This window comes from Eptatretus burgeri, chromosome 8 (genome assembly GCF_056783735.1).
Source record: "Eptatretus burgeri isolate ZD-2024b chromosome 8, Ebu_testis_v1, whole genome shotgun sequence".
NCBI classification, from domain to species: domain Eukaryota; kingdom Metazoa; phylum Chordata; class Myxini; order Myxiniformes; family Myxinidae; genus Eptatretus; species Eptatretus burgeri.
Genome location: NC_140968.1, coordinates 85,651,014 through 85,676,013, shown reverse-complemented (window position 1 = coordinate 85,676,013; position 25,000 = coordinate 85,651,014). Strand labels below are relative to the sequence as shown.

The 25,000-nt window shown below is 43.0% G+C and overlaps 2 protein-coding genes across 7 annotated transcripts in view; one reads left to right on the top strand and one right to left on the bottom strand.

The window, feature by feature from the left end:
- Positions 1-25,000, bottom strand: part of PAXIP1 (PAX interacting protein 1) — a 93,825-nt gene that overhangs the window by 67,923 nt on the left and 902 nt on the right. Inside the window, exons 2-4 of one of the 6 annotated variants that reach the window (XM_085892888.1) lie at positions 5,409-5,543; positions 3,856-3,899; positions 2,603-2,666 (exon numbers count right to left, since the gene is read on the bottom strand). In XM_085892888.1, coding sequence (XP_085749014.1) covers positions 2,603-2,666; positions 3,856-3,899; positions 5,409-5,543 — 243 coding nt within the window. Of the gene's footprint in view, positions 1-1,421; positions 1,542-2,602; positions 2,701-2,846; positions 3,540-3,855; positions 3,900-5,408; positions 5,544-25,000 lie in introns of those variants that run through there. The other 5 variants (XM_085892890.1, XM_085892895.1, XM_085892889.1 and 2 more) reach the window with 5 other exon arrangements.
- LOC147022205 (uncharacterized) lies at positions 18,297-24,247 on the top strand. Its single transcript, XM_085893533.1, has 3 exons — positions 18,297-18,456; positions 18,581-20,328; positions 24,114-24,247. The coding sequence occupies exons 2-3, from the start codon at positions 18,684-18,686 to the stop codon at positions 24,245-24,247; spliced, it is 1,779 nt and encodes a 592-aa protein (XP_085749659.1). The 5' UTR covers positions 18,297-18,456; positions 18,581-18,683.

The window sequence follows — 25,000 nt, the reverse complement described above, 5'->3', positions numbered from 1 at the left end:
ATAAGAAAGCCCAACTGGAGTTTGCTAAAACACACCTGAACAAGCCAAAATCCTTCAGGGAGAATGTCCTGTGGACATATGAAACTAAATTAGAGCTTTTTGGTGAAGCACATCATCTCTATGTTTGCAGAAAACAAAATGAAGCCTTCAAAGAAACAAACACTTTCCTGACAGTGAAACATGGAGGAAGTTCAGTGATGTTTTGGAGTTGCTGTGTGGCCTCTGTCACTGGATGCCTTGAATGTGTGCATGGCATTATGAAATCAGGAGATTACCAAGGCATTTTGGAGTTCAATGTTCAACCCAGTATCAGAAAGCTGGATCTCCGTCAAAGGTCATGGGTCTTGCAGCAGGACAATGACCCCAAACACCCTTCAAAAAGCACCCAGGAATGGTTCAAGACAAAATTCTGGACTGTTCTGAAGTGGCCAGCAAGGAGTCCAGATCTAAATCCCAATGAATACCTGTGGGGAGATCTGAAAACAGCAGTTGGGAGAAGGTACCCTTCAAATCTGGGAGAACTGGAGCAGTTTGCACAAGAAGAATGGGACAAACTGCCAGTAGAGAAAGGTGCAGGAAGCTATTTCATGGCTATAGGAAACACTTGACGTCAGTTATTTTGCCCAAAAGGTTGTGCTACCAAATATTAAGTCGAGGGTGTCAGTTTTGTCAATGCCATTTATTTTTATTTTCTGATTTAAAAGGATATATTGAGTTCTGAATAAAAAAAACAAAGGTTCTGTAAATATGAACAGTGAAATAAAGAATTGTGGAGACCAAATACTTTTATCAATATCAACTTATTTTTAGAGACATTTGTGAATTATTTTTAAAAAGTACAAGGGTGCTAATATTTTTGGCCACAACACTATGTGCTTATCTGTGTGTCGCCATTTTTCTCAGATATAATGGAGAAGGGATCTTCGTCAAACTTTCAGAGATTCATCAATGAGTGCTGGGGAGTGTTTAGGCTTAAAAAAAATTGAACATTTTGAATAAAAATTATATATATTTATTTTTACTATTAAAAAAATATATGTATATATTGCTCAAAAGTGCCTAAGCCTTTGTAGCTATGTGAAAGGTAATATTAAATGATTCCTCACCCGATTCTGTCGTGGGTAGAGGGAAGCGTTTTCAGCCACCACAAAAAAATAATTGTTTCTTTAAAAGGCCAACAGGATTAGAACAGAATTGTGCAATGCTGGATACCCCTGCTAGTATGGTTAATTTGTGGAGAAATACTCAAAAGCAAGAAAACTTAAAGAGCAAGGCCTATAAAGTCAGAGCTCATTATATGTACCCTCATCATCAAATCAAGTGAAAAGGTTTGATGTGGATTTCATGTCTTCACGATATTGAAACGGTTATGGGGAGCAGTCGGAAGCACTGTTTTGTTTTGTGGTTCATATGTAAATTACCATATTGCATAGGTCGTTGTATCGCCCTCGTGGACATTTTGTGCATCAAAGAAGAACTTGAATAAGACAGTGAGAGATTGCAGTGAGCCACAGGTCCCATGGATTCCCTTGCGTCTCCAACCTTTCCCACCATCCCTCCACGTCATTGATGTACATGCCTGCGTTCCACGGCACCCAGGGGAATGTCAGTTAACCGCACTGTACCACCCGAGCTTTCCTTGGGCCGCAGGGTGGTACAATGCGGTTCACTCGGAGGCGTGCTCCGACTCGAAGTTGTTAAGAGGTTGGGCACAAGCAGTCCAAGGGCACCGACAGGGTGGTGAATGTCAAGTGAAGTGCGTGGTGTGGCCAGTCGAGGGAGAGAGGGAGATAGACAGATAGAGAGAGAGGTTGTCACTGAATTGGCGGAGATACTATGAGCTGCACTGGGTCAAGCTGCTGGGTCCAGCCAAGGTTATAAAAGGACAGCATCGCTATGTTCTCCCCTCACCCCACACAACTGCTCTCACCAACTACCAGGATGACGTGGCCGAGGTGTGCTCTGGGCGAGCAACACGTGGCAGCCACCATCATTCACGCCAAAAGGACGTACCTGCTGATTATTTTATTCTTCTTTGCATGCATTATTTTTTCCTGCCTTTCCCTTGCTTTCCTCTTTGTATTACCAAAACTCATGGCCATGGATTGTAGCAAGATCTCCAATGTTGTCTTATATTGGGCTCTGTTCCAAATCCATGCCCCTTGTTTTTGTGGTAGATATATTCCCTTCACCACTGAAGGTGGATGGAGGTTATGATTTCCCTTCTGTCTGTCTGTGTCTGTCTGCTATCTCAGAAAATGTTATGGATGGATTTGGACGAAACTTGGTGGACGAGTCAGCTAGGTGACAAGAACAAGTTGATTAGATTTCGGTTAAGGTCTGGATGCACATACAAGCCTATCAGTGGGATACAAAAGTAATCTGTTCTGCCTGGTGGAGCTAAGCGTTCTACTGAATGCCGTTCTCATTATTAATGTGATTGAAATTTCTTCTTTGTTCAAATTTGCTTAATTTGATTGTGACCCATCCTGGGGCCTAAGGCCTAATGGGTCTTTTTACCCATTACAGTATGTTGGAATAGTGATGCATGGTCCAGAGCCATCATGCATTTAGATAATAAGTAGTTGGAGTTAGCACTCACCTGAGACAGACAGGCTGTCACACCAGAGAACGGCTGGCCAGCCTCGGGGGAAAAGCCATTCACACTGCAGCAAGAGAGTCAAGAAAGATCAAGAATATCTAAAGGGTGTGAGTAAAATGTGAAAAAAATATATTAAAAAAGAAGGTAAGGGGAAATTGGGGAGAAAATGAAGCAAAACTACTTGAGGATTATAAACAATGGAACACAGAATCTCGGAAGAGAATGATGATGGTAGTGATTGCACCTTTGATTCTGAAGAAGGCCGTTCGCACGAAACATCTCAACTAGCTGGTCCATTTACATTTAGTGCAGAAACTGGTGCCCAGACAGCAATCACACTCAAAGATAGCAGGCGGTGTAACACCGTGTCAAGAAGGCTCCAGGAACACCACAGTCTGTGGTCACAGTCCATTGTGACCCACATTACAAGCAGGAATTTGAAATCTACCCAGGGTGTTGGCAATAACTCACTGACTTGTGACGAAAGACGCAGTGAGATATTTAACGTCCAGCAACTAACGCTACAATGCCTGGTGTTGGCTTAATGGTTAGGGTGGTGGGCTTGCGATCCAAGGAGCCAGAGTTCAAATCCCACTCAGATGTTGAATTAAGACCAGGTGGGGTTGACTCTCTCTGCCTGTCATCCTTCCGAGGTCGGCAAAAATGAGTGCCAGCATGCTGGAATACTGTGTCGGAGTGGCGACCCGTCCAGGATTGTGTCCAATAGTCAAGGAGACTGCTTAGGCAGCACTAATGCTCTGCACTTAGTCTGGTCCCAATGGATGGATGGAATTAACGCTAATAAGACAGGACACCCAGTTAAATGTTCATCTGCGTGAGGCACACACAGTGAATAATCGCCTGTGTGACACCAGGGTTGGGATTCAAACCCAGGCGAAAAGCTCAGAGGCAAGTGCCCGTACTTCTAGGCTATCCTGTCAGCCCAAAGGGAATGTAATGAAAGTTTAGAGAGGTAGGTGGGGGGGGGAGGGAGGGAGGAGGATAGTGTGTGGGGGGGTGGGGGGGTGTTAAGAAGTCACAGATTTTTCCCAGTTAACAGCAAGAAGCCCCACAGCGAAACACCTGGAACATTCCAAGCAAGCACCAAATTTACGACTGCTTAAACATGACCTACCAAGCAGTATGGATACTCTTCAACTCTCACCACATGAGATAAAATGTATCAGAAAGCTCATCCAGATCTACATTTGCACAGCACCCAAAACTGCTGGTCAATGCCCAAGGAAGGATACGGCAGCAATACTCCACATCGCACAGATAGTGTCACCCATGATGGCTGTGGGAAGGAGCAGGTACATATCAGATCTACAGTTCCATTCTCCCCCTCAACGACAGCTCACACATATGTAGAACTAAGATATATATATATATATATATATATATATATATATATATATATATATATATATATATATATATATATATATATATATATATATATATATATAGTGACATCCACGGGACTTGAACAGTCCCGCCAACGTAAAATGAGCCGAAACGATGGAGGCGGTTGATTTATTTATAACCCAAACATGGCGGTTCTAATCGCTCTACCGCAAACGGGACGAGGAAGGTGGCACGAGTCACTTTTCACTGAGTTGATGATGTTTATTTGTTTTTTTATTATTACCAGAAATAACAAGACTCGGCAAGAAGAGGGATCCGGGGCGATTCGACGGGATGGTGTGGGATCGGGCGTGGGGAAAAACACAGACAATTCCAATGAATATACAGATCTCAATCCCTCTAAGGCGCGCGCCCGCGCACACACGCGCACACGCACGCACGCACGCACGCACGCACGCACGCACGCACGCACACACACACCGTAGCTATTTCTGGTGGTCAGGCTGGACCGTGGTGTGGACGCAACTGTCCCTGGATCGGCGTCGGACGAGCTGGCCTTGCTCTCGTCAGGGGGGCAGGAGAAACCGTGGTGCTGTCGACCTCCTTGTCTTGGCCCAAGTCCGCTCACAGCCGCCAGGGAACCAGTTCTGGCGCCAAGTTGCGAGCAGGAGAGGGAGGCTGGTCCGCCCGCCGTTCGACCCCGTACTCCGAGTCAGCAGAACCCCAGAGCCAACCAAGGTGAGGAACGAGGCTCAGCAAGGCTCCAAGACACGATCAAGAACACGATCAAATCAGCACAACAAGGACGCTCCCCGCGCAACAGCCTCCCCACCAAAAAAACACGATCTTTTTGGTTGTAATCTTCTTCCTCTTCCTTTTCGACCCCGAACAGAACCTTTTTATCCTCCTGCCCTCGTTACCTCCAATCGAGCCGTTTATTGGCCCACCGCCGTCGCCTTCTGCCAATCGTGATCACGGGGCGGAGCCATCCGCTGCACTGTCCTGTGACGTCACGGCCAGTCTCCAGAGAATACCCAAAAGGGGTTTACGCAGACACACTTACCCTATCCCGTGTCCCTATCTAATTACGTGACAATTATCATTTCCCCCCTTGAAGAAATGAACATTTACTAGACAACTTATCACCACTGAATTGCTACTTATTACATCGAGATCCTGGTAAACTCGAACAGCATGGCATACCTAATTAAACATCCTAATTACCCTTTGAATGCATACCCCCCCCCTCAAACGTAACAATATATATATATATATATATATTTTTTTTTTTTTAAACCATAGGTATGCAAGCACATAGCCACAGATCAATGATGTACAAGTACTTAGGTTCTACATGATCTATGGTAAAATGTGTAATTCCATGAATCATGATATTAAACAAGTGTAAGAAGTCTGCAAGTCAGACAATGCAACCAACCTTCACAACAGGCAGGTCGAATACCTCTCGAGCCTCACTAACGTCCGTGTGCTCTGCCTCAGAAGTTACAATGTGCGTGGCCAGTGCATTATATGAAACCTCTTTTGCACTGCCAGCTCGAAGGAGCCTCACGACCTAAGGAAGGTGACAGGGTAGAAGAGGATGATGATAATTGTTAGACTAAAAATGAGAACAAACAATTTTCTTCTGGATGGTGGAACAAGTCATCCTTACTCCAAAGATGACGGCAACAATGACCGAATGATGGGAGCATGGGATTGGCGCGACATGGATTCACAGTGGTAACACTAATCCAAGACCTTTACTGTTGGTACCACAGCAATAGCAGGACCATCGATTAGTTAAAGACACGTGCTATTCTTCCTTTAATAAAATTCACCAGACTATATAAAAAAGCTGTTTTGCGACTTTCTCAGTGGGAATACTTGTGGGATTCAACATGGGAGTGCTGGCAGGATTTAACAGTGTGGGAGAGGTCTTGCGGGATTCACCAGTGCAGGAGGGGGATGTAGGATTCTGCAGTGGGGAAGTTTGTGGGTTGCTAAGTTCCAACAAAAATGCACTTCCTGAAGCCAGTAAATCAACACATCTATAATATAAAAGGAGCTCGAGCTTGGCCTCGGCATGCCTGCGTCCATCTGAATTAGCTGTTAGTAATTGTCCGAAAGAGGATTCCACTAATCAAGCCCAATCTGCAAATGGTATGATATAGTTGAGAAAGGTGAGGATAGATGGGCCAGTTTGAAACAGTATGATATAGTTGAATAAGGGGAGGATATAACTGCTGTTTCTTCTTTTTCTTCTTCTTGCGTATGGCAGCTGGGTTACCGGGTTGCTATCATTTTGTTGGGGCACAACTATGCCGCTGATGATGTGTCCCTATACCAGTACACTGATACTCATTTCGCCGACCTCTGAAGGATGACAGGCTGAGTCAACCCCACTTGGTGTTAATTCAGAGGAAAACATGCTCAAACTCAGCACCATAACATCCCAAGCGAGCCACCCTTACCACGAAGCCAACACCAGGATTGTGTAGGATAAATGGGCCAGATTCAAGAAAAACAACCAAAAAAAACTTCTCCTGCATATTCTTCTTCACTTAAGTCTTAAAACAATGGTGAGTCTCACATCGATGAAATTCTAGCAATATTCAACCGTTTTTTGTTTCTTTTCAACATTTCCGTTTTATTCACATTGCCCCCATCAAACAGCATTTCCGATTATACACCGCCATTTAACGCATCACAAAGCAGGTCACTCTACTTGCAACACAGGTGAGAAAAGATATGATCAAAAAGAGCAGCTAATATCCAATAATTTATTCACACAATTTTTAAAGGGTGAAAGTAAATATTTATTTATTTTCTCTGGAAGTGATGGGTCTTACATTCCAGTTATTACAAATGCAAGTGTGGGTGCTGAATGGGTTGAGGGGCATTATATATATATATATATATATATATATATATATATATATATATATATATATATATATATATATATATATATATATATATATATATATATATATATCTTCTTCTTCTTCTTCTTCTTCCGGCTGCTCCCGTTAAGGGTCGCCACAGCGGATCATCCGTATGATCCGCATAGTGATTTGGCACATGTTTTACGCCGGATGCCCTTCCTGACGCAACCCTGGTCGCCTCTTATGACACAGGGATATGGTACACACCGGCACAGTACACACTGGTACTCATTTCGCCGACCTCGGAAGGATGACAGGCTGAGTCAATCCCCTGGTGTATTAATTCAGTGGCCCAACGGGGCTTGAACTCAGGACCTTTTGGATCCCAAGACGCTGCCCTAACCACTGCGCCAACACAAGGCTCCATATATATATATATACATATATACATATATACATATACTATACATATATACATATACTATACATATATACATATACTATACATATATACATATACTATACATATATACATATACTATACATATATATACATATACTATACATATACTATACACATATATATATATATATATATATATATATATATATATATATATATATATATATATATACATACACATACAGTGCTCAGCATTAATGAATACACCCCCTTTGAAAAGTAAGATTTTAATCAATATCTCAATGAACACAAGAATAATTTTTTTGATTTTCGAAAAAATACATTTTTTATGATTTTCCAAAAATTTCAAAGTCCCGTTGCTAGGCAACGGGTGGTTGCTTAGCAACGAAACTCAAACACGCACACTCCCAGCCCATATGGCACCTGTTCGCCAAGTTTCATCGAAATCGGTTTGCTGGTTTGTGCTGTGGAGCCTCGCATTGCAGACAGACAGACAGACACACACACATTGACAATAAGGGTAGTAGTAGGGGACCCAGAGCCCTAAACATTTGAAGGAGGTCACACAGCTTGCTATACTGTTTCTATATATTTTTAGGTCGGTATGTCCATTCCTCATAAGGTTTCAGAGGTCTGCTCATCAGACACTCTTGCGAACAATTTCTGTGGGCGGAAGTTTGAAGATACGAGATCACCTAAATGAGCCAAATAATTAGGGGTAGGGGAAACTAAATTAAGTTTTTTATGAAGTAATTGTGATGAAAGTCATGCATATTAGGTATCATTGAGAAGGGGTTGGCCCACACTACAATTAGGCATTAATAAAATTTTGATGACGTCAGCGATTATGTCACGAGGGGTCAAAAGGTCATAGATTTTGGATGCAAGTTAAAATCTGGGTATTAGTGATATTAAATATGGTGCTGTGACCAAACCAAGAGTCTGGGTAGCACAAATGCTATTAATATAAGCCAACATATACCCAAAGTTTTTTATACAATGAAAAATTGCATAAGTATTATAGTTTTCATATTAACCCCTCAAGTCCGATATGCAAAATATGCAAAAAAGTCAAATTTCAGCTTTTTCTGAAAAATACAATTGTTTTATTTTGAAGCTTGTGAAGCATTTGCATAGTCACAAATGGATATCAGAATGAATGTTTGTTCACCAGAAGTGTATATTAACCCATTCCTTCATTAACCCTTTGCCAGTTTCAGACATTTCAATAAAGCATACTCTCTTTCCTGAACTGGAGCTGAGTGATGCTGGAACTAAATACATTGAAAGGCCACAAGTATAAGAGTATAGGCCTACATTTATTAATCATAATGTTACAGCTAAGCCTTCATGTATTGTTGTAGTTGCAAATATAAAAAAAACAAAAAACAGTACCCTTGAACAGGCCACCAGATTTTTTTTATTAAACAAAGCACTCTTCAGTAATTGGAGGTAAATTGCTATTCATCTCTCCTTGGCATCATGTGTTGATTTCAGAAAAATTTCAATCCAACTTTAGTCCATTATTCAGAACCATACAATGGCAGGAAGAAATTAATATCAACCATAAGGTAAGTAGTTTTGAACAAGCATATGAATGAACTTAATTAGTCATAAATAGCACAGCTTTTGAAAAGGTGCCTGAAAAAAAATGTAGGCCTGCATGTCGGTCAGGAATAGCTACAGTGATGTACAGGCAAGAGAGCCAGCAGCTATATAGGTCATGTAGGTAGCATCCTTACAGACCTAGTACATGTAGTATATAAATTATAATCTCATTTGATCTGCAACTCGATTGTACGGTGGCCCGTGAGGCCAATGATCACTTGTTTGTTGAATTAAGCACTGAACATTTATTATTTTTGCCCTCCAATACATAGTTTTTTAATAGTTGTATATTGATTCTTAACTACTAAATTCACACATCTTCAGGTATATGTACCTTGGTACATCCCAGCGACACAATGGAGGAAGGGGCTATTCGAATTGGTGAGAAAAGGAAGTCGCCAAGTAATGGGACAGATTATAAGTCCTGTATAATTTGTCAAAAGAAGACATCGTGTACTCTTCAAAATGTCACAGAGAATGGTTATCCCTCATTACTGTATGCTTTATCCCATCGAATGGACAAGGTTGCTCACCGTCTCCTAGATGATATCAGCAATAAGGGCATATTTCTCAAGAAACTTCCAAAGATTCACAGTTCGTGTCGAAGTACATACAATAATAAAAAAAAACGGTTGATAAAAAAACAGCCTAAGGTCGAAACAAACATTGCAAATATGGATGAAGAACCCGTCTGCACATCTACTTGATTGAAATTTGACACAAAGTTAGATATCAAAACGAACTGTTTTGTGTGTGGTGAAGTGAGAGACAAAAAAGGAGATCGCAAATTGATTTTGGTTGCCACAAGGGATAGACAGTTATCAATTTGGAATAAAGCCAATGAACTCAATGATCAACGAATACTTCATTTGATTCAAGGTTGTGACGTAGGCTGTGCGGACATGATTGCAAATGACTTTAGGTGTCATAGGTTGTGTTTGAATAGTTTTATGAACAAACGCCCCAGATATCAACACTATTGACACTTTGAGTGTCTATGAAAAAGGGTTTCAGTGGCTTATTCCACTATTGAAGCAAAACTGCTCAGTGATTGTTTTATTAATTGTATTTTGCAATTGCGTGATGTGCTTCGTATGTGGTTGGATGAGAAGCATGTGGAACATGCCATGTCATATCGTAGTGATGCGCTTGTAAAACAATTTCAGAACCACTATGGTGAGCAAATTATGATTGTTCCCCAGGTCGGTACTTTGAATCTCTTATGTTCCTCCAAGTTAGCTTTGGGAACAGTCCTCACAGAAGGTAAGAAACTGAAAGATTGCCTTGAAGAATCAGCAGACATTGAGGAGGATCTTGACACTGACAAAACTGCCACTGAACCTCAACAGTCCCATACATCACCTTCTGAGTCATTTCATACTGCAAAGGCCATTCGCAAACAGCTTAAATCAATAGCTGGTGAAGAAAGGAAGAGATCATAAATAAATAGGCCTCGTCATGTGGGGTGAGGGGGCTGATTTTAAAATTGCTTCAAAATCTTGTGAATTCGTTTTTGTTAATTGTTTTAACATGTGATCCAAATTGACCAATGTCCGTACAAACTGAACTGCCAAAGAATCTGAATAACCTGAGCCTAATCCTAACTATGTAATTTCAAAATGTACCTTAAACGGCCCTTCTTGGGGCCAAACACAAAGTTCTGAGAAACAAAACTTTCTGCTCAAGTACAGTATTTTCCCACAATCCTTTTCATTAAAAATAATTAGAACCAAGTTGTCTTTGTTGTTGTGGATTATTACCTGTAATGACAAATGTTCTGACAATTTGCATGAATGATGTGCCGGTACAATACATTACATGTATGCCATTGAACTGGGAGCATTCAAGTATTACGTACACAAGTCCAATCCATTTCTCCCCATGGACTAGCCCACTGTGTTCAACATATACATGGGGATAAATCTTGACTTTTCACTGCCATTACCTTGTAATGAAGGTTGTACTTGAATGTCCACACCTGGATCCATCAGTAACATAGTAATAATGTCAAAAGATTTATTCTCGGAACAAATTTAAAACTTTATTCGCTGCAAAGCTGAATGACCAAAAAAAAAAATCTGAACAGTCGCAAATTTAATGAGTTTATTGATGCATTTCTGTCTCAACAAAACTAATTTATCTGCAAGTATCTCTCTCCAGTCCAATAACATAAGATACATGTGTTCAGTACATTCTGCCAAATACTAATTAACTTTAGTATTGATGTAAATCTTCAGGCAGAAACCCCCAAAAGTCACTATCATCAGACTCATCAGATAATTGTGAAGAAGATTCATCCCCTGAGCTACCTGAAGATAAGTCCAACACAACAGTATTCTCATCATCTGTGGAGATGGCTTCAACGATGTCATTGTCCGTTTCTCGCTTCCAAAAGGAGACCAATGGTGTTGAACAAAGGTGTTTTGTTTTGCCATACAGGTAATCTTCACTTTTTTTCTTTAAAAAAAAAATAATAAATATTTTTTCATAGCTTAATTTTACGGGGCCGATAAAAAGACCCCGTGAAAATCGACCACCGGATCGATCACGGTGGCGAGGCCGATCGGCCTCGTCAAAATGTAAGCCATGAATATGCATGTATTGCAACACAATAAATGCAAAAAAAATCTCATTTCAGTTTCCCCTACCCCTAATTATTTGGCTCATTTTGGTGATCTCGTATCTTCAAACTTCCACCCACAGAAATTGTTCACAAGAGTGTCTGATGAGCAGACCTCTGAAACCTTATGAGGAATGGACATACCTACCTAAAAACACATAGAAACAAAGTATAGCAAGAAGTGTGACCTCCAACCCTTATTTTAAATGCTATGACAGTCTAGGTCCCCTACTAGTAGAATTTTTTTTTTTTTTTCGACTCGATCGACTAATATATATATATATATATATATATATATATATATATATATATATATATATATATATATATATATATATATATATATATATATATATATATATATATATATATATATATATATATATATATATATATATATATATATATATATATATATATATATATATATATATATATATATATATATATATATATATATATATATATATATATATATATATATATATATATATATATATATCTGGTGTTGGCACAGTGGTTAGGGCAGTGGCTTGGGATCCAAAAGGTCCTGAGTTCAAGCCCCGTTGGGCCACTGAATTAATACACCAGGGGGTTGACTCAGCCTGTCATCCTTCCAAGGTCGGCGAAATGAGTACCAGTATACTGGGCCGGTGTATACCCTGGTTAAAATAGGTATACCATATCCCTGTGTCGTAAGAGGCGACCAGGGTTGCGTCAGGAAGGGCATCCGGCGAAAAACATGTGCCAAATCACTATGCGCATCATACGGATGATCCGCTGTGGCGACCCCTAACGGGAGCAGCCGAAAGAAGAAGTGTGTGTATATATATATATATATATATATATATATATATATATATATATATATATATATATATATATATATATATATATATCATTATTATTATTTAAATTTGGTTCCAGGGCTACAACATAAATTGTACTAGATTTTTGCATCTGTTGGTGAAAGGAGAAGTGTGCGTGCGTGTGCTATAGCCACTGTTGCCACTCGATAATTGTATTAACAGGAAAAGGTAGGAACTAAACACCTCTCATATTTGCTATATCTCCGTGAGTTTGATTTGCATTCAGGAACAGAACAATTGTGATTGACCATCTTCAAATTACCACTTTCAATTAAATGCTTAAAATTATGTTTAAAAGACTATTTGAATCACAGATTTTGCGCTAACAACGGCAGATTAAAAGTGCCCGGTGAGAAGAGCAGAGTCACTGAAAATGAACACACAGCGCATGGGCAAACGGCCTCGTTCAGCATTCATACATCATTTTGAAAGTCAAGCCTGGTGTTGGCGCAGTGGTTAGGGCAGTGGCTTGGGACCCAAAAGGTCCTGGAGTTCAAGTCCCGTTGGGACACTGAATTAATATATGTATGTAAATATATATATATATATATATATATATATATATATATATATATATATATATATATATATATACCAAGTCCAAAACACCAGGGGGTTGACTCAGCCTGTCATCCTTCCGAGGTCGGCGAAATGAGTACCAGTTGTACTGGGCCCGGTGTATACCCCGGTTAGAATAGGTGTACCATATCTCTGTGTGTCATAAGAGGCGACCAGGGTTGCATCAGGAAGGGCATCGGGCGTAAAAACCTATGCCAAATCATTATGCGGACAACAAGACGGTTGATCCGCTATGGCGACCCCTAACGGGAGAGAAGGAGAAGGAGAAGGAGAAGGAGAAGGAGAAGGAGAAGGAGAAGGAGAAGGAGAAGGAGAAGAAGGAGAAGGAGAAGGAGAAGGAGAAGGAGAAGGAGAAGGAGAAGGAGAAGGAGAAGGAGAAGGAGAAGGAGAAGGAGAAGAAGGAGAAGGAGAAGGAGAAGGAGAAGGAGAAGGAGAAGGAGAAGGAGAAGGAGAAGGAGAAGGAGAAGGAGAAGGAGAAGGAGAAGGAGAAGGAGAAGGAGAAGGAGAAGGAGAAGGAGAAGGAGAAGGAGAAGGAGAAGGAGAAGGAGAAGGAGAAGGAGAAGGAGAAGGAGAAGGAGAAGGAGAAGGAGAAGGAGAAGGAGAAGGAGAAGGAGAAGAAGACATCATTTTGAAAGTCCCGGGTTGGAAGAAAGACAAAAGGACAGTAAAATTCAAAAAAAAAAAAAAGTTGGACAGATTGGGGATAAACAAGAATGTTCATTGGAATGGCTAAGAAGAGATCAGCTCAACTGGGATGGCAAGAAAAAATATAAATCATAATAAATGCCTAAGACCAAGCACACGATGTTAAATGGCTTTAAGAGAATGGTGGGACTGAGCCAATCGGACAAGTGCAGGTTCTGCAACGTAGAAACAGAAATCACGATTCATCTCCTATCAGGATGTAAAAAAACTCATGTGAGAGCAGCTGTACACACAAAGGCACAACAAAGTATGTGAAGTAATCCACTGGCACATGTCATCATTATCAACATAAGATATGGGATAAAGGGATGGTCCTGTAGCTCCCAGGCACTTTGTCCTGTAAACTTCACTCCAATTGTGTGTGTGTGTGTGTGTGTGTGTGTGTGTGTGTGTGTGTGTGTGTGTGTGTGTGTGTGTGTGTGTGTGTGTGTGTGTGTGTGTGTGTGTGTGTGTGTGTGTTCAGGGGAGTTTGAACCTTCCCCACGCTTCACCCCCCCCACCACCCCCAATGCTTATAAAGGCTGGTTTTGAAAGTAATCATCTTATATATTATTTCCCAGTTTGTGGTTTCTTGTCGCGCCATCTTCGACTTTGTTCTGCGCTCGAGTAACGTGATATTCGGCTTACATGATCTCAACGACTATATGAGGTGCATGGTACAAAAAAAAAGTAAATAAAATGGTTCTGAAACAGTGAAATCGTGCCAAAAACGGTTACTGCATTTGGCTTTGTGTCCTTTGGTCTTACGTAACCTAGATATAAAAATAGGGTTATGTAATGGTACACGACTGATTGTAAGGAATCTCCACACCCATGTTCTGGATGCCGAGATCCCAACTGGGGCAAACAAAGGTTACGATGTGTTGATACCACGAATCAAACTGGCCCCATCAGATGTGAACTTGCCATTCATTCTTGAAAGAACACAGTTTCCAGTAAGAGTCAGCTACTGCATTACTATAAACAAAGCGCAAGGCCAAACCTTTGATAAAGTTGGGTTATATCTTCCACAGCCGGTGTTCAGTCACGGTCAGCTATATGTTGCCTTCTCACGATCACGTCGGTTCTCGGACATTACAGTGCAAATTATACCAACAACAAAACAAGGGCTCCACAATGACAATGCAATAACCAAAAACATTGTGTATCAAGAAGTACTTCGAACATTGTATTCCACTTACTGCATTAAAGTAAAATTACTACTGACACTCTGCATCAGTTCCTTTCTCAAACACACCCACCCCAACATGTCACGCAGAGCGCGGGTTATGCGAGTAACTTTAATATCCCAGTCCCAGAAAACTTATGGAAACATGAACCAAAAGTGTTAATTGAGAATAAGGAAGTAGTGCTCATGTACGACCTGATGATCCCATCGAACGTGAACAAAGAAAACAAAGCATTGTGAATGGATAATATAGCACTTGGGTACAAAAAAGAAACAAACTCGAGGGGGAGAACTCGGGAGAGTGCAAAACCTCTGCCGCCAATACTGCTGGGTCACTCAAGTGAACCTTATATCTTATTCATTAAATATGTCAACAGTGCTGTTATAGTTCTTTTCTCCAACATTTTTTTTGGAGAGGGGGGGGGGAGGGTTGGAAATCACTTAAAACATGTAGAAATGCAAAAAATAAAAATTTTTCTCCAACAATTTTTTTTGGGGGGGGAGGGGGGGACCAAGTCCAAAATTTCATGCCATGATCCTTGGACCATACCTAACCCCCCCACCAAGTTTAATCGAAATCCGTTGAGGAGTTTCTCCGTAATACTGCTCATAAACAAACAAACAAACAAGCAGTCATGGACTGGTACTTATGAAATCGTCAACTTGACCTCTGACCTTGTCTAATAAAAGCTGTCTCTCGAGAAGGTAGCGACGCAAACCAGAAGTTTCTACGATGATTCTGCATCAAAGCATCAAAAATCGTAACGTCGACCGAAGCAAAAATCTCCCTTTCTCCACGCAATTATATTATACCTTAACGTAACTCAACGACGCGTCTGCTCGAGCGCACTGCATCATGGGACAACCCGTGACGCGTCAAGTGAAATATTTTTTATACAATCTTAAAACGTCTCCAAAACATCCGATTTTTACCAGAGTTTCGACAACAGAGTTTTAAGCGTCCTAAGCGATTGCAAAAACCGAAGACAAAATTTAAATCGAAGTTAAAACTAATTCGTAACGTCGAGCGAAGCAAAAATACTCCATTTCTCCAGATGAATTTACGGAATTATGTTTGACCTCACTGTGACCTTGACCTTTGACCGATTTTGACCAAAATCTAATCAGCACTAGCCATCACCATCAAATCACGTGGTGTAATTTGACATTGATAGCTTCTTCCGTTCGAGTTATCGTGCCTACAACAAACAAACAAACAAATAAAAAACCAATGTCACCCGCAGGGTGACCCGTATCTTGCCAAAAGGTGACCACGTGTGACTTCTTAAAGGTCACACTGAGGTGAACAGAGCTGCTATCCACCAGGAGCGACTCCTTGAGGAATATCTGCCAACGAGAGATTCCGATGAGAATCGTTCTACAGAGTAACTATGAAAAATATGTGTTTGCCTCATAACGTCACCAAATGACATCATAATGTCTCAAGCTTGACATATCTAGAAAGCACTCATCGAGGTGTTCAATTTGAGGTACTACACAATATGGTTCCTAAAACTTGAAAATTTGACCTTGGGGTCAAATATGTTTGATCTGAGGCGCTAACCATGAAGGTCAAGGCCAATCGCCACCAAAAACTAATCAGCTGAGCGCCAGACCATGAACTATATGCCCATGAAGTTTGAAGACGATCCGATCAAAATTAGTCAAAAAATAAGGGTTTCGTCGACTCCCATGATTTGCGACAAAGTGAGATTGACGTTTGACCTTGACCTTCAAAATTTTATGCGATGAAAGGGACCTCCTATAAGCCCCTGATATGCGAAGTTACAAAAATTCCCAATGACAACTGTGCTCTGCAGAGTGATTTATACGTGATTGCAGTCCAGAAAAAAAAAAAAAAAAAAAAAAAAACATATGAAGGTCAAGGCCAATCGCCACCAAAAATTAATCAGCTGAGCGCCAGACCATGAACTGTATTCCCATGAAGTTTGAAGACGATCCGATCAAAATCACTCAAAAAATAAGGGTTTCGTCGACTCCCCTGATTTGCGCCAAAGTGACCTTGACCTTTGACCTTGACCTTCAAAATTTTGTGCACTGAAAGGGACCTCTATAGGCCTCTGATATGCGAAGTTACAAAAATTTCCGATGATAACAGTGCTCTGCAGAATTTTTTATATGTGATTACAGACAACAACAACAACAAAAAAAAAAAAATAAATAAAAACATACAAGCTGACTAACATATCTTGCAAAACTTCGTTTTGGCAAGATAACAAACAAACAGAAACGGAAGTCATCATTATACTTACGAAATATTTAGATTTCGTAAGTAGCAAACAAACAAACAAGCAGTCATAGACTGGTACTGACGAAATCGTCAACCTGACCTCTGACCTTGTCCAATAAAAGCATGAATCAGTCAGAAGCCCAAGGGGAGCTTGAATTCTGAATTCATTGTGGTCTACGATTTTACACTGTGGTTTGCAGATAATGAGTCCCAGACAAAAACTAGATTTCTTATAAAAATTCCATTTTTTTTGTTTTTATTTTTTTAAAAAGTGATTCAGTACCAGCAGGATATGCCAGATAATCGGTGTATTACTTTTCAGAAGAATCTGATGAAAGACTGCATCACGTAACGACCCGTGACGCGTCAAGTGAAATATTTTTTATACAATCTTAAAACGTCTCCAAAACATCAGATTTTTACCAGAATTTCGACAACCGAGTTTTAAGCGTCCAAAGCGATCGCAAAAACCGAAGACAAAATTAAAATCGAAGTTAAAACGAACTCGTAACGTCGAGCGAAGCAAAAATACTCCATTTCTCCATGCAATTATACCTTAACGTCACTCAACGACGCGTCTGCACTAGCACACTGCATCACGTGACGACCCGTGACGTGTCGAGTGAAATACTTTTTATACAATCATAAAAAGGCTCCAAAACATCCGATTTTTACCAGAATTTCGACAACAGAGTTTCAATCGTCCTAAGCGATCGCAAAAACCGAAAACAAAATTAAAATCGAAGTTAAAACGAACTCGTAACGTCGAGCGAAGCAAAAATACTCCATTTCAACACATTAATTTACGGAATTATGTTTGACCTCACTGTGACCTTAACCTTTGACCGATTTTGTCCAAAATCTAATCAGCACTAGGCATCAGCCTCCTGAATCACGTGGTGTAATTTGACATTGGTAGCTTCTTCCGTTCTCGAGTTATCGTGCCTCCAAACAAACAAACAAGCAGTCATAGACTGGTACTTACGAAATCGTCAACTTGACCTCTGACCTTGTCTAATAAAAGCTGTCTCGAGAGAAGGCAGCGACGCAAACCAGAAGTTTCTTCGATGATGCTGTACCAAACCATCAAAAAATCGAATGTTTTGGATGTTTGACCTCACTGTGACCTTGACCTTTGACCGATTTTGACCAAAATCTAATCAGCACGAGCCATCACCCTGCTGAATCACGTGGTGTAATTTGACATTGGTAGCTGTGGTGAATTAACGTGAATCAAGGGACATGACGCGGGATCACATGTTGTGCGTCTCGCGTATAAGGGGAGGTCTCTGCGGCACGGGTGGATTGTCCCCGGGGCATTGCTATTGACATCGGCTGTCCACTTGATGCTCGTTAACTGAAGGTGCTCATTGACTGGTGAGAATGGAGATTATATCGAACTCCGTGCTTACGCGGATTAGTCTGCAATGGTTAACTGCACATGTATACGTTTCTGCTTATGTACTCCTAGCTGAACCTGTATTTCCTGGTGTGTCCACAGAAGCGGCTCCAATCAAATGGAATAAAGCCTAAACTCTGAAGGTTCATCTCTCGCTCTCATTTCAATTTATTCCATTTGATTTTCTCGGCTCTCTCAACCAAAGATGGACAAGATCTACAAACCAGAGAGGTTCGACGCAGACCCAAACACGACTGACGCAGAAATGAAATGGTCACATTGGTTCTGCTCCTTCTCACACTATCTGACCATCATCGCGGAGGGAGCTGACAAATTTGCCGCTCTCGTGAATCATGTCTCGCCCGGCGTGTACAGGCTCTTCTCGGGGTGCGACACTTACGAAGCAGCGATTGACGTACTGCAGGCGCTCTACGTGAAGCCCAAGAACGAGGTAAACATACGACATCTTCTCAACACACGCAAGCAAGCAGCCGGGGAGACAATCGATCAGTTCCTGCAAGCTCTGAATCAGCTGGGAAAAGACTGCAGCTTCCGGGCCGTAAGCGCCGAGGAACACCGAAAGGAAGCGACACGGGAGGCATTCATCCAAGGACTCAGATCAGCCCACATACGGCAACGCTTACTAGAGAAAGCGCAACCCACTCTTGACAAGGTAGTCGATCAGGCTCGAGCGATGGATACGGCTCAGCAGCAATCTGAGTCATTTGGGACACCGATGCTGCTCATGAACGCTGTTACGATGGGAACCCAAGGAACCCCACTGGCACAGACACAGCCAGACATGAGGGATGGAGAAACACCCGAGGAGCCGGATACCCAGACCTCGTCAAACTCCTCAGCAACTGCTCCGGTCGGTAAATGCTTCTTTTGTGGGTACAAAAGGCATCCTCGTCAAAAATGTCCAGCCAGAGATGCCACATGCATGAATTGCGACAAGAAAGGGCATTATGCCAGGGTATGTAAATCTACTCTAAGGAGGAATAAACCCACTTCTGCGGCTCTCTACTCGCAAAATAAATTGACTGCAGCCTCCCCGGGGAATCTATCCAAGGCTATCATCAACGTGCGAATTAACGGGCATATGGCTGAGGCACTGATTGATACCGGTAGCTCTGAAAGTTTCGTCAACAGCTCGCTAGTGAAGGGCAGGAAATGGGTAATCCACCCGACTGACAATACGGTATGCATGGCCGCCACCTCACTACAATCCCGCGTACGAGGGTACTGCAATGTTGAATTGGACGTAAAAGGGTACACGCATCGGGATGTAAAGGTGCTGGTGCTTCGTGATTTGTGCGCAGACGTAATTCTGGGTCATAATGTCCTCAAGCAGCACACGAGCATCGAAATACCCTTTGGAGGAAGCAAGCCTCGTCTAATTTTAAATGTGCTGACCACCGCGGAGGTGACGTCCCCCCAGCTGTTCGCTAACTTGTCGCCGGTCTGCAAACCGATAGCGATCAAATCGCGGCGATATACCACTGCTGACATGAATTTCATCACTTCAGAAACCAAGCGATTACTGGAGGAGGGAATTATAGAACCGAGCGATTCGCCATGGCGCGCACAGGTGTTAGTAACCAGCAGTCAGAACCATAAGAGAAGGATGGTTGTCGATTATTCCCAAACGGTCAATCGCTTCACCCAACTCGACGCCTACCCCCTGCCGCGCATAGATGAGATGGTCGAACGCGTGGCCAATTATAAGGTATTCAGTACCATCGACTTGCGAAGCGCCTATCATCAAATTCCCATCCGAGAGGAAGACAAACCGCACACTGCATTCCAGGCAGGGCGGCGCCTCTACCAGTTCAGAAGGATACCATTCGGTGTCACGAATGGAGTAGCTTGCTTCCAACGGGTTATGGACGACATCATCTCAGATGAAAACCTCGAAGACACTTTTGTTTACGTGGATAATGTCACAGTGTGCGGTAGGGATCAGAGGGAACATGATAGGAATCTGGACAGATTCTTGAGCATTGCTGGAAAATATAATCTGACTCTCAACTACGAGAAATGCGTATTCTCGGCAAGGTCAATTGACCTTCTCGGCTACACGATAGCCGACGGCACAATTAAGCCTGATCCTGAGCGATTGCGCCCGCTCCGTGAGCTTCCACCACCTCAGGACTTGCAGACAATGCGCCGGGTGATCGGGATGTTCGCTTACTATGCAAGATGGATTTCGCAATACTCCGAGAAAATACATCCCCTAGTGCATTGCAAAAACTTTCCACCAGATGCCGCTGTCGTGAAAGCTTTCCACGATCTCAAGGATGATATCAGTAAGTCCGTGGTTTTATCGATCGACAGCTCGGTGCCCTTCGTGGTGGAGACCGACGCTTCAAATCACGCCATAGCTGCAACACTTAATCAGTCTGGGCGGCCGGTCGCTTTCTTCTCGAGAACTCTCTCTAGAAGCGAGCAGAGACTCGGCAATAGAGAAGGAGGCGTACGCCATCGTCGAAGCGCTGCGTAAATGGAGACATTATTTACTGGGAAACCACTTCACGCTCGTTACGGACCAACGATCCGTGGCTTTCATGTTTGATGGGAAAAATAACGGGAAAATTAAGAATGAAAAAATTATGAGATGGCGGATAGACCTAGCCTGCTACAGGTACGACATTGTTTACCGGCCCGGGAAGGAAAACCCTGCTGCAGATACCTTCTCCCGGGTCTACAGTTCGGCAACAATCAGTCAGGCTTTGCAAGACCTCCATGTGTCTCTGTGCCACCCAGGGGTAACCAGGATGGCACATTTCGTACGCAGACAAAATCTTCCCTATTCTGTTGAAGATATTAAACAAATGAATGCTTCATGCCCTGTTTGTGCTGAACTAAAACCCAGATTCTTTGGCGCGGCATCTGGCAGACTGATCAAGGCTACTTCCCCCTTCGAGAGACTAAACATCGACTTCAAAGGGCCCCTGCCCACCGAGACAGACAACAGATACATATTCACCGTTGTTGATGAATATTCAAGGTTCCCTTTCGCGTTTCCGTGCTCGGATATGACCTCGGGCACTGTCGTAAAATGTCTCTCTGACGTCTTCGCTATGTTTGGGAGACCTTCGTACATACATTCAGACAGAGGGCCGTGTTTCATGTCGGCCGGGCTAAAACAATTCCTATTAGAGCACGGCATAGCAACTAGTCGAACGACGGGTTACAACCCACAGGGAAACGGGCAGGTGGAAAGGTATAATGGAGTTATTTGGAAAGCCATAACTCTGGCGCTGAAATCGAGAGGACTGGGCCCCGAGCGATGGGAGGTTGCTCTTCCTGACGCAATGAATTCCATACGCTCTTTGCTCTGCACGTCCACAAATGCCACTCCTCACGAACGTATGTTTACTCACCAACGACGTTATGTTGACAGTCAAACGGTGCCCAACTGGCTGACCCACCCCGGTACAGTGTTCATGAAACGCCCGGTACGACAAAGCAAGTATGAACCGCTGGTGGAGGGGGTCGAACTCATTGACACTAATCCAGAGTATGCTCATGTCAGGCTCCCGGATGGCAGGGAGACCACTGTGTCGGTTCGCCATCTGGCTCCCGCCGGTACTCCTCCCGCCGGTACACCACCTCCTGGCTCTCCTCCTTCTGACATTTCCCCCCCAGGAACTCCGCCAGGCGACGGGGCTGCCGTGTTCCACCCGAGAGCGATCGAGGAGTCATCCCCGGCACAAGTCGAGGCTCACCAAGAGGATCGGGAGTCTCCCTCAAGTGAAACTGCCGTTTACTCCCGGAGAGGTCGACGAATAAGGCCCCCTCGACGACTCAATCTGTAAAGGGGATTATCGGCATTCTCGCTGCTCATGCTCCTATATGCCCATTATATCATATATCGATGCTCATTTCCATGCTCCTACAACTCAAAATAATCACTGCTTGGCATGTATGCTTCTGTAGATCAATTAGTCCGCGTTGCTTGAAATGTATTCTCCTATAGTGCTAAAGCAATCATGGTGTGTAAGATGGGCCCCTAGTTACATTTTAAAGGTGAGGAGAATGTGGTGAATTAACGTGAATCAAGGGACATGACGCGGGATCACATGTTGTGCGTCTCGCGTATAAGGGGAGGTCTCTGCGGCACGGGTGGATTGTCCCCAGGGCATTGCTATTGACATCGGCTGTCCACTTGATGCTCGTTAACTGAAGGTGCTCATTGACTGGTGAGAATGGAGATTATATCGAACTCCGTGCTTACGCGGATTAGTCTGCAATGGTTAACTGCACATGTATACGTTTCTGCTTATGTACTCCTAGCTGAACCTGTATTTCCTGGTGTGTCCACAGAAGCGGCTCCAATCAAATGGAATAAAGCCTAAACTCTGAAGGTTCATCTCTCGCTCTCATTTCAGTAGCTTCTTCCGTTCTCGAGTTATCGTGCCTACAAACAAACAAACAAACAGAAAGGGGTGAAAACAGTAACCTCCATCCATCTTCGAAGATGGCGGAGGTTAACCAGAGTGGTGTCAAAGCCACCCAATGCTGGCCTGTTTATACATTTATCGTTTTTAAAAGACTAGTCTAATAATATTTTTTATAAAGCATTGCAGTGAAGTCTGATCCAAATAATTTTAAAGAAATATATGTATTTGTATATTGTAATCAGTAAAAAATAGTGTGGTCGATAAAAACATTAGAAAGGAAATAACTTGCACCAAAAACTTTAATATTTTCACGCTCACGCTGACGCTCATGCCGATGCTCATGCTCACGCCAGGTGTATCGCTATAGCTCTCTGTTCTTCGAACAGACGAGCTAAAAATGGCATTGCTAATTGAAGTTTCAGTTCCCAGAAATTTTGGCCTAAACGCAGAAATCAAGAAAATGATCAAATACCAAGATCTCAAAAATGAAGTGAAAAGATCCTGTAAGATGTACCAGTGATCATTGTAGCAACCGAAATGAGGAAGAAGAACCTTACAGATATCTTAAAAAAACATCCATGAGAATATTCCTTTAAATGGAGGAGGTGATGATGATGATGTGTGTGCGTGTGTATCTGAGTTGAGAAGGCTATGTGTATCTAATGACAAACTACAAAGAACCCAAAATAACTCCCAAGTTTTTAACACACGTCATATTGTTACGAATCTAGAAGCCTTTGCACACAGACAGCCAGAGTCCCTGTAGTTCAGTTATTTTGATAAGTATGTGTTTATAGTTAGAATCCATCCCCTATGTCTAATGGGATTTTCGTGTGTGTGCTCCGAGTTATTTTTTGGTTAGGTTTTTATTACATCGACAACAGCAACAACAGCGACGCCGACCCGCACCCGACCCGGTCGCCATAGCCCACGTGTTTTTGGCTGAGGGCGTGGGCAGAGCCTCCATCGCTTCGGATCGAGGTTCCGCCCCAAGGAAGGGCATGGACCAGTTCCTCCAGCCAATGAGCGGAGGCCGAGCACCACACGCGCACCCCAGCCAATCGGGAGGCTGACCACGAGTCGCCCGACAACCCCTCATCCAATCAGGAGGCGAGGGGCGAGAAAAGAAACCCCTCCCACCTAAAGAGAGAAAAAGACGAGAGGAGAGCAGAAAGGAGTGATCGTGGCGATTGTGGCATGGTCTGTGGTCGTTGTGGAGCGGTCTGCAGTCCTGCAGGCGATTGCAGCACGGTCTGTGGTCATGGTTGAGCGGTCTACAGTCCTGGTGGTGATTGTGGCACGGTCTGTGGTCGTTGGAGCGGTCTGCAGTACTGGAGACGATTGCGGTGCGGTCTGTGGTTGAGCTGTCTGCAGTCCTGGTGGTGATTGGGGCACGGTTTCTGGTCGTGGTTGAGCGGTCTGCAGTCTTGGTGCTGACAACGCCAAGGTCGTGGGTTTGAGTCCCACCGTGGTGGTTCGGGGTCGGTGTGACTGCACGAGGCGGGACAGGTACCCCGGCCCGGCTCTACCGAATAGACCCACGGGGTCCAGTTTATTGTGTGCGTGTGTGTGTGTGTGTGTGTGTGTGTGTGTTTGTCCGTGGGCCCCGTCTGCAAGTAGAATTGTATAAGTGTTTTCCTTTCCTTGTAGATTACATTTTCTTATTTGGATAACTCTGCTCTTTCTGTGCTTCCCCTCCCCGATTATTGTTATAAATAAACCCCTGTTAAATGTACCAGCTTATTTTCTGTGCTTTCTCTCATTGGTCTCGCAAGGTGCGTATTAAGAAACAGTAAAGCCGTTTGTGCCGTAAATTGTTCATTTGGTCCGGCGCGGCTTTGGTAACTTCTGCTCGGTTACGCCCGATCCGAGTCGGTGATAGCGACTACATTCGGACAAAGTCGGCCGAGGGTGTGGTTTCCCCGGTAGTTAGACGGCGTGGGTACTTAGGTAAATTGGAATTAGACAACTGGAACCTACCTTACGCCGTCGATATATTGGTGATCGCGGTCCTCTAAGTGACCCGTGACGTTTCGGAGTTGTCCAAGAGTCACGACCTAAATTCCAGGCGTTCGGTGTGAGGCGACTCCACTGCTCCACCTGGTGGTCGTTTATC

What these genes read in the sequence shown, in the direction of transcription:
- LOC147022205 (XM_085893533.1), top strand. Translation starts at nt 18,684, where the DNA reads ATGGACAAGATCTACAAACCAGAGAGGTTCGACGCAGACCCAAACACG. An exon ending in GTTCAGAAGGATACCATTCG is followed by an intron (nt 20,329 to 24,113) that starts GTGTCACGAATG and finishes AGCGGTCTGCAG; the next exon opens with TCCTGCAGGCGATTGCAGCA.